The 10,949-nt window shown below is 37.5% G+C and overlaps 1 protein-coding gene across 1 annotated transcript; it reads left to right on the top strand.

The window, feature by feature from the left end:
• Positions 1-1,166: 1,166 nt before the first annotated feature.
• Positions 1,167-10,463, top strand: LOC127452225 (tumor susceptibility gene 101 protein-like). The gene is made up of 10 exons (XM_051717574.1): positions 1,167-1,368; positions 1,477-1,564; positions 3,968-4,033; positions 4,284-4,447; positions 4,634-4,760; positions 4,880-4,946; positions 5,101-5,195; positions 6,782-6,984; positions 9,139-9,378; positions 9,494-10,463. Exons 1-10 carry the CDS (start codon positions 1,324-1,326, stop codon positions 9,581-9,583), a joined length of 1,185 nt encoding a protein of 394 aa, XP_051573534.1. The 5' UTR covers positions 1,167-1,323; the 3' UTR covers positions 9,584-10,463.
• Positions 10,464-10,949: the final 486 nt, after the last annotated feature.

The following is a 10,949-nucleotide window of genomic DNA, read 5'->3' as shown; positions in this document are numbered from 1 at the left end:
TGAATTGATTATTTTTCTTGGTAAGGAGGACTGTGGAGTGTTTTATTCCCTGACAGTCTATTGCTTGTTCTCAAGGACATACATGAGCGAATATGATTCTTCCTTTAAATCACATGTCAGTAGCTATGGATATGACCTCCAGAAGTTTCTGTCAGAATGGGTGGTCAGACCTTCTGATTGGTTTTCTCTATAATCTCAGCTCCAATGTAGCCACAGAATATTGTGGGTTTATCAGTGTGTGATTTCTGGCACTTACTGAATATTGCTTTTTGTATTAATATTGTCTGTCCAAGGTTTTTGATGGCCATACCCGTTACACTGACAAATATTATATAAGATAATCAACAAGCATGACATAACACCTCTCTATATCCTATATAGTTTTAACTAAAATCTTTTCATGGAGATGTCTTATGGCAGTGTTCTTATAGAGAACATCAACGTTTCTTTGTAAACTCTATACGAAGTTGATTCCAAAATGATTATTTAGTGTAAAACATGTTGAAGATTAGCTGACAGGCGGTCAATTAATTCAGTGATTAACTGTATTCTCACAAAAGCAGTTTATTCAACACACTGAAGTCTCCTTGCCAGTGTACCGCCAATTGTATGTCTACTGGAACGGAGCGTTACGCATTGCTATGCTAACCTTGTTGGTTCGCTTAATAGAAGGGCTCTGGTCAATCTTTAGCAGAGACGGACCACTTCTATTTAAATAAATGTGAAAAACTGAAACGCCCAAAAAAGAAGCTCTAACGCCCAACGGATACAGAAAGGAAGTCCCGCCTTATATATAAAAGAGCCAATCACCTTTTAGATACAGACATCGCCTGTCAATCAACTTGCTACTGCGCATGCGCATTAACAATAAAAGATGGGAAAATTGCGTGTTTTAGCGTAATCTGAGAGGGGGGGAAAGCACAATTTATGATTCCAACATTATAAATTTTATTTTATTTTATTTCTGATTTGAAATATGTTCTTTGGTCGTAATCTTGACAAACCGTTTTTGATATTTCGGTCTTCCCCATTCAAGTAGATACTTGATAAGCACTCTCATGACTGTAAATAGCATCGTGAGAGCGTTCCAAACATGGCCGACAGTGAACTTTTTTTTTTTTTTTTTGGCCGACTGTGAACTGACTTACTAGACAACTTACAGCGTCATCAGACCGGAAATGACCTAGTGCTTTCCAGCTGTGATTGTTTCCGACGATGCGATGCGATGATTTGATCTTTACGAGTTTACATAAACTTAAACAACATCTAAATAACTTAACTGTGGTCATTAAAACACAACACTAGTTCATAATAATTTTAAGCATGACGGCTGTGAACGAAAATGCTCTGCGGAAAAATCTGTCAAAGGTATGTTTGTAAACAGTTGCATAACATAGAACCTGATTACAAAAGCTCATCTGTCACTATATGGGAAATCATGTTTTGTTTTTGTTTTTCTTCTTTTTCTTTGTACAGACTTATAAATACAGGGATCTGACTGTTCGGGACATAATGAACGTGACGTCTCAGTACAAAGATCTTAAACCTGTGATGGACAACTACGGTAAGAGTTTCATCTAATTCATTATTATGGGACCATTATATACACATCAGTGTTTCCCAACATTTGTTTCCATAATTATACCACAGCACCATCAGTAAGGCTAAAGTTTCCCTTCATCGACACAGCACCAAAGATGTGTACCAAAGACTATATATATATATTTAACGTTATCATTAATATTGATATATATATATATATATATATATATATATATTGCTGTTTTGGAAGGAAATTGGTACTTTAATTCCCCAAAGTGGCATTCAATTGATCACAAAGTATAGTCAGGACATTACTGATGTTAAAAACAACACCATCACTATTTAAATAAAGTCATTTTTGATCAAATCTAGACAGGCCCCATTTCCAGCAGCCATCACTCCAACACCTTATCCTTGAGTAATCATGCTAAATTGCTAATTTGGTACTAGAAAATCACTTGCCATTATATCAAACACAGTTGAAAGCTATTTGATTCATTAAATGAAGCTTAATATTGTCTTTGTGTTTGTTTTTGAGTTGCCACAGTATGCAATAGACTCGCATGTCTTAAGGTCAATATTAGGTCAAAAATGACTAAAAAGAAACAGCTTTCTCTAGAAACTCATCAGTCAATCATTGTTTTGAGGAATGAAGGCTATACAATGCTTGAAATTGAAGATTGAAACTGAAACTGAAGATTTCATACAAAGGTGTACACTACAGTCTTCAAAGACAAAGGACAACTGGCTCTAACAAGGACAGAAAGAGATGTGGAAGGCCAGATGTACAACTAAACAAGAGGATAAGTACATCAGAGTCTCTAGTTTGAGAAATAGACGCATCACATGTCCTCAGCTGACAGCTTCATTGAATTCTACCCGCTCAACACCAGTTTCATGTACAACAGTAAAGAGAAGACTCAGGGGTGCAGGTCTTATGGGAAGAATTGCAAAGAAAAAGCCACTTTTGAAACAGAAAAACAAAAAGAAAAGGTTAGAGTGGGCAAAGAAACACAGACACTGGACAGCAGATAATTGGAAAAGAGTGTTATGGATCTTAACCCCATTGAGATTTTGTGGGATCAGCTAGACTGTAAGGTGCGTGAGAAGTGCCCGACAAGACAGCCACATCTATGGCAAGTGTTACAGGAAGTGTGGGGTGAAATATCACCTGAGTATTTGGACAAACTGATAGCTAGAATGTCAAGGATCTGCAAAGCTGTCATTGCTGCACATGGAGGATTTTTTTTTTATTATGAGAACTCTTTGAAGTAGTTTAAGACATTAATTTTTGTTTCAAATTGTAATAGTAATTTTTCATGTTATTAATGTCCTGACTATACATTGTGATCAGTTGAATGCCACTTTGGTGAATAAAAGGACCAATTTCTTTCCATAAGAGCAAAATCTGTACATTATTCCAAACATTTGGCCACCAGTGTGTATATACAGTACTGTGCAAATGTTTTATGCACTTAAGATGTTTCACAAAAGCATTTGTCTTAAGATGGTTATTTATATCTTCAGCTTTAGTGGGTCAATAGGAAATATAAATGTTAGACTCCCAAACATTAATTTTGCAAATAGAAAAGATTAGAATAGAAGAACAAGGAGCCCCACAACAGATGGCATGGCCTGGACTTTGTATGACATTAAGTGATAAATGAAAACTATTTATGTCATTATTTTTGAAGACATCCTCAATATGCAACATTTTCCACAAGTGCCTAAAACTTTTGCACAATACTGTGTGTGTGTGTATGTATGTATGTATGTATGTATGTATGTATGTATGTATGTATATATATATATATATATATATATATATATATATATATATATATATATATATATATATATATATATATATGTGTGTATATATATAAGGACTGTTATATTTCAGTCATATTTTTTACATATGAAAGAAATTATCTCTTAGCTAATGCTGTTAAAATAAAGGGGACCTTTAACTTTGAACCATAAAAAATATTAATTTTACAAACTTTATTTTATCATTAGTTTTTCCTCATTTTGGTCACATTTGAGCTTTTTAAAAATGTCCAAATTCCATGTATTCCATCAATAAATATGATGTCTTGAAATTGCATATGTTATATTGCACACATATGATTTATTACGTGTTTATTGTTTGCATGTATAAATTGTTCTATTTACAAGTATTTATATACCCCTTGGAACCTGCTTATGTACCCCCGGTTGGGAATTACTGATATACACTATATATACACACTGTTAAGCCATACCTTGTGTTTTGATTGTCTTTTATCACATGCATACTTCAATCCCAGACTTTATGAGGCATGACTAAGCTTGGAAATGTTATATCTAGTCTTTTGAATCAACTAAGTAATATTTATTCGTAAACAAATAATGTCCTGCACTAATTTAGCTTTCTTTATTTCAGTGTTCAATGATGGCTCCACCAAAGAGCTGCTGAGTCTTGCAGGAACAGTGCCAGTAGGCTACCGAGGTATAGAGAGCAATGCCTTCATGACATATTTCCCCACTCTTCAGACTCTCATTGCAACTGATTTTCTCATTGTTCAGATATACTCATCATCAGCTCTTCACAAACTCCATTATATTTCTGTAGTAGTGTTGATATAACTAAACCTATACTACACAGTGACTATTACAACCAAGACATATCTAAGACTATCAAGACAGTAGCTTCTTTAGGTTTGATGCTTTTCCCGATTTAAAATTTTCCTCATCTGTAGGAAATGTGTATAACATTCCCGTCTGCCTGTGGCTTCTCGACACCTATCCCTACAATCCTCCCATCTGTTTTGTCAAACCCACCAGTGCCATGATGATCAAAACAGGGAAACATGTTGATGCTAATGGAAAGGTCTACCTCCCTTACCTGCATGAATGGAAAGCTGTGAGTGTCTTGTGTTATTTTTATTGGTGTCCTCGCACCCATTTTATTTCCCAGATCATTTTCTGTTAAATTTAGGAGGGCATAAACTTACACAAGATTGTTTTTGGAGCACATTGTTTTACATGCATGCATATTATGTACATGTCTGTTCAAACTCTCTTTTTTTATATTATTTACTGTCTTTAGCCTCAGTCAGATTTGTTTGGACTGATCCAGGTGATGATTGTGGTGTTTGGAGAGGAACCACCTGTCTTCTCAAGGCCCAGCACTCAGACATCTTACCCAGCATTCCCAGTAGCTGGCCCACCCAACAGTAAGTTTAAACCTGTATCAAACCATTTTGGTGTAACGATATTTTGGATCTGATAGATAAGACATTTTTGATTTGCATAACATTTTTATGGGTATTTAAACTACTGCATGTTTTTCCAGCTGCTTATATGCCAAACACACCAGGCTTGCCATTTAGCCAAAGTCATGCTACGAATACCAATACAGGGTAAGTGTTTGAGTGTACCAGTCAGCATGTAAAATAATGATACTTCATTTAAAAAAGTCAACCCCTTCCCACAAGTCTCACCAGCAATCAGCCATTAAGTGGTTTATCTCCATTATGCACTTGATTTACCATGTATTTTACTTCCCTTTGACAGTGGTTTTCAGGGCTATCCTTATCCTGCATCAGTTTCTGGATACCCCACTACAACTGCTCCTGTCTATACTCCAGTGTCTCCTGTCACCACAGTCGGTGAGAACACATGTTACATGAGCTAGTTACTTATGTCCACAGTGAAATCAAGAATCAAAAGAGGATAATCAGCAGAGGTGGGACCAAGTCATTGTTTTGCAAGTCAAAAGTAAGTATCAAGTCTTTGTATTCAAGTCTCAAGTCAAGTCCTAAGTCCTCAACTTGAAGCGTGAAGTCTTAAACAAGTCATTAGTGCTCTTTGACCAAATTAGTGTCCGAGTATTAATTACTATAGTAATTACACTCTCCACAGTATTAGCACATTTTAGCACAATGTGTGGACTTTTCAGAAGACCCCTTACCCACCTTAGGCAAAGTTTCCTACTTAATGTTAAATGAACTATCTCGATTTCACCGTGACACCATCTGACCAGCTTAAGTACGGGACATATCTTGTGCCATATTGATTTGATATGGGATGCATCATTTCATCTTTAAATACAGGATGATCCCATATTTTACGGGACAAGTGGCAACCGTTGGTCCATAGTGCATCTTTTAGCTAATTTTAGCAATGAAGCATGCAAAATAACTTGCGTCAAAACTGTTGTTGCAGTGCACTGTGGTCTGTGGAACTAAGTAGCTAGCAAGCTAACCCAGCTAACATGATCAATTAAATGCTACTCAACCATAGCTGAGGTGTAACAGTTAACAATGTCAACTCACCCCTGTCTGTGGGTTTTCAGATGCCTCACAAAATTTAACGTTGTTGATGAAGCATCTGTAATTTTTTTAACCACAGGTTCTACATGTTGCAATCCTTTTGTTGCCCTCGATATTGTATTATTTATATTCAAATGAAATTACCTTTGATATCATTTTGGCTGTGTCATACTTGAATATGCAATCTTCAAACTTGGTCCTATTCTCATGGAAGTTGATTAGTTGGTTGTCTGATTGGTTGAATTTATTTTTTTATTTTTCACCCAGTTCGGAATGCCCAATTCCCTGTGCGCTTTTACGTCCTCGTGGTTGCATAGTGATTCGCCTCAGTCCGGGTGGCGGAGGACGAATCCCAGCTGCCTCCGCGTCTGAGACCGCCAACCTACGCATCTTTTCACGTGGCTTGTTGAGCGCGTTGCCACGGAGACATAGCGTGTGTGGAGGCTTCACGCCATCCACCGCGGCATCCACGCTCAACTCACCATGCGCCCCACTGAGAACAAACCACATTATAGCGACCACGAGGATGTTACCCCACGTGTTTCTACCCTCCCTAGCAACCGGTCCAATTTGGTTGCTTAGGAGACCTGGCTGGAGTCACTCACCACGCCCTGGGATTCGAATTGGCAAACTCCTAGTGGTAGCCAGCGTCTTTTACCACTGAGGTACCCAGGCCCCCGATTTGCTGCACATTTTTAAATGTACAACTCTGATCTTTGGTTTAAGAAGGTATAAAGTCTTTCCAAGTCAGAGGGCTCAAGTTCAAGTCATGTCGCAATTCAATGTTTTCTAAGTTGAGTCGCAAGTCATCAAATTTGTAACTCAAATCCACAGGCACTGAGGCTCTGTGCTTTTAAATACATGCAAACAGTTTTGCTTTGACAGTGTGTTCATGATGACTTTAATTCATCTCTGTGTTTCAGGTCCCACTGCTTACGGTACCATCGGAGAGGACACAATCCGTGCATCTTTGGTGTCTGCGGTAAGTGATAAGTTGCGCTGGAGGATGAAAGAAGAGATGGATCGAGCTCAGGCAGAGCTGGATGCACTGAAACGGACAGAGGAGGACCTGAAAAAAGGCCACCAGAAGCTGGAGGATATGGTGACCAAACTGGACCTAGAGATGGTACAAGAGTCAAAATACATTGTACTATAACAATTGAAAGTGGTGAAACATTACTCCTTTGCAGTGGTGTTCAAGAGTCTGAGATCACTAGTGAAAATATTTTGCATGTTTTTATTTCAAGTTACAAAATATATTAACAGCATAACAGTTTGAGTGAAAAGTTTAATACATTTTTACATTTCTTAATATTTCATATGTTTCCCCTTTGCTTTAAGCGTACACTTGAGCTGGCATGGACTTCACAAGTTTGTGTAAAACATGATGATACATGTTATCCTAACATGATTGGAGAATGTTCAGAGGAGCATTTTGTGCGCTTCAATAGAATCAAGGAAAATTGACCTTTTGTACAAAGAATATGGTCAATGTCACAAATTTTCTTGCATTTGATTAGTGTTCTGGAAATAGTGGAAAAACTTAAACATTTTTTATTTATCAACTTTTATAAAAAAATAATAATTTAATAAAAAATAATAAAAAAATCCCAGATTTTAAATGTGGTCTCAGACTTTTGGACCCTAATTCACAGTGTCTATAGAAAATCATCATACCCATTTGGAATAGTCACTTTTTTTTGTCTTACAGCCTGAAATCAAAACAATAAAAAAAATGTTTTTCCAGCTTTCTTTACAAATTTTGCCTTATAAAATTCTAGTAACCAAAAACAAAAAGGCAACAGTTCTAAATATATATTAAAGATGAAAAACTAGGATAACAGGGTTTGAAAAGGGATCAAGGGATTCAGTACTTTTTAGAGCTACCTTTTGCTTTAATGACAGCCATCAGTCTGTTTGGATGTGTATGTACTAGCTTCATGCAACTAGATTGGGTAATATTTACCCATTCTTCCTTGCAGAATTGTTTGAGTTCAGTCAAATTGCAGGGTGAGCGGCGATGGACTGCTCTCTTCAAGTCCATCCACGAGGTCAGGGTTCTGACTAGGCCACTCAAGGACTTTGACCTTCCTATCCTTAAGCCACTGCATTGTTTTTTTGGCAGTGTGTTTAGGGTCATTGTTGTGCTGAAAGGTCAACCACCTGCCCATCTTCAGTTGTTGAGCAGAGGGCCACAGATTATCCTAAAAAATTTGGGTGTACATGGCAGCATCTATTTTCACTTCAGTCCTAACCAATTGCCCAGTCCCCGGTGAAGAGAAACACCCCCACAACATAATGTTGCCACCACCATGCTTCACAGTTTGTTTGGTAGGTTCTGGGTGGTATGCTGTGTTTGGTTTTCTCCAAATATAGCATAATTTCTGTCTCATCTGACCATAAAACATTTTGCCACATTGCATCAGAATCCTCCAAGTGTTTTTTTCCACAAAGTGCAATCAAGACTTAGTGTGACACTTTCAGAAGAGGCTTCTTCCTTGCCACCCTGCCATACAGGCCAGCTTTGTGTTAAGCTTCTGAGATTGTTGTCAAATGCACAGACCGATTAATATCAGCCATAAAGGCTTGTAAATCCTTCAGAGTTGCCTTTGGCCTCTTGATAGCTTCCCTGATCAATATCCTCCTGGCACGGTCATCCAGTTTGGAGGGACGGCCCGATCTAAGCAAAGTTTTGGTGGTGCCATGCACTTTCCACTTCTTAATAATGCTCTGAGCGGTACTCACAGGGATAGTAAATCCTTTGAAATCTTTTTTTTTATCCCGGAGCCCTTTTAAAAGCACCTTTCCAACTATGGTAAACTCTTGAATTCATTACCATGCACTTCTAGTAATGGAATCCCCATGGAACTGCCGGTTTTATCCTGAAGTAATCAAAACCCCTACAATTGATGTCAGGTGGGGGTCACTTCAGATGTGATCTGAACGGTGATTGCTTGAACCTGAGCAAGTTTGTAATGGCTGCTCATAGGGGGCTGATCACTTATCTTAACCAGGTATTTTAGTAATTAATTTTTACAAATTGTTGAGAATTTGTTTGCATGTTATTTCCACTTTGATGTTGAAGGTTATAATATGTAAATAAACTGGAAAAGGATAGATTGAATTTATTTACATTTCCATGGTGTAATGTGACAAACGATAAGGATTTTGACAAGGTATGATGACTTTCTACAGGCACTGTATAAACAATCTAATAAGTCACTTTGAAAAGAAGGTATCTGCTTGAAAATTGGTACTAAAGATTTCTGTTGAATTGCAGACTGATGTGGACCGAAACATTGAGCTCCTTAAGCAGAAAGATGAGGAGCTGACTGTTGCCTTGGGGAAAATGGATAACCAGTCAGAGGACAATGACATTGATGATGTGATTGTACCCACTGCTCCACTCTATAAGCAGATTCTGAACCTCTATGCTGAGGAAAATGCCATAGAAGATACTATCTTCTACCTGGGTGAAGCATTACACAGAGATGTCATTGACTTGGATGTCTTCCTCAAGGTGAGTCTACAGCCATTCTTTAATTTTTTTCATTGTCATTTTGGCCGAGCTGTAAAACACAAACCAGAATATGACAGATGACGATTCTGTTTTGTGTGTTTGTGGTTGTTTGCAGCATGTAAGGCTTCTCTCCAGAAAACAGTTCCAGTTGCGAGCCTTGATGCAGAAGGCCAGGAAAATAGCAGGTCTCAGTGACTTGTACTGACCTGCCCAAATAGTCTCTGACCATCTTAGTTATACCACTTGTACTGTATGGCAAGGACCCTGCATTTTATCCATCCAAGTACTGGAGGCTTTGGATTCTCCTTTTCCAGACACTAACCTAAATCACAGTGTTTATCAGTATAGAATGATGTGAAGGGTAACTGTAATATTACCAGGACCAAAACCCTAAATCTCTGTGAAACGCAGCCTTATAAACAGCAATCGTTGCACTTTTTGTACCTTTTGCCTCCTGTTCTTCTAATCGTCTTTTCATATATAGGTAAAGGGTCTGAGGTTTGGGAATTTACCATGCGCAACCCTGAATGTTTGTCTTATTTTATTCTTAATTGATTAATTGTCTCAATATCAGCTCTTTTATTTTTAGATAGTAAATACATTTTTTACCTCTCAGAACTTAATTGCATCCTGAATTTAATCATTCTCCATTGCATAACACACTTTTGCAGATCTGCTTTTGATTTATAAGTGTATTGCCTAACATAACTATTCTTATTTACAATATACAGTCAATTGACGTAAATGTACTTAGTATATGTGTAGAGGACATTACACAGCAGGTTAAAAGTGTCCTGCACAATTCACAGAATATTATACAGATATTTTGAGATTTTGAACTATTATATATCTGTTTGATGAATGATGTACAAAAACCACAAAGTATGAAGGGGACTCTTTATTGCAAAGACATGTCGAGTATTGTTTAATCACTAAATGTATGTTTGAAATGAGTTGTAACTACATTATAATCATGAATGAAGGGAAACCAGGGAATAACCAAATTATTGCGCAGTATGTCTTGAAGGTATGTTGGTATTTATGAATTACATAGGGTATCTGAAATAAAACACAATTAACATTGAGGCTGGTTTGTTTTTTTATTTTCTAAATATGTTCTACTTCATCAGTAGATCTTTGTCCTTTGTTTATATATGCACTATATGGACAAAAGTATTGGGCCACACCTCTTAATCACTGAAATCAGGTGTTTCATTCAGTCCCATTGCCACAGGTGATAATAATAAATTATGGCACCTAGCCATGCAGTCTGCCTTTACAAACATTTGTGAAAGAATAGGTCATTCTAAAGAGCTCACTGAATTTGAGCGAGGTACTGTAATAGGATGCCACCATTGCAACAAGTCAGTTCATGAAATTTCTTCCCTCCTAGATATTCCACGATCAACTGTAAGTGGTATTATTGCAAAGTGGAAGTGTTTAGGAACCACAGCAACTCAGCCACGAAGTGGCAGACCACGTAAAGTTACAGAGCGGGGTCGCCGAGTGCTGAGGTTCATAGTGCGTAAAAGTCGCCAACGCTCTGCTGACTCAATAACTGCACAGTTCCA

The sequence above is a fragment of the Myxocyprinus asiaticus genome, chromosome 2 (assembly GCF_019703515.2).
Source record: "Myxocyprinus asiaticus isolate MX2 ecotype Aquarium Trade chromosome 2, UBuf_Myxa_2, whole genome shotgun sequence".
NCBI classification, from domain to species: Eukaryota; Metazoa; Chordata; class Actinopteri; order Cypriniformes; family Catostomidae; genus Myxocyprinus; species Myxocyprinus asiaticus.
This window is presented reverse-complemented; position numbering and strand designations above follow the sequence as displayed.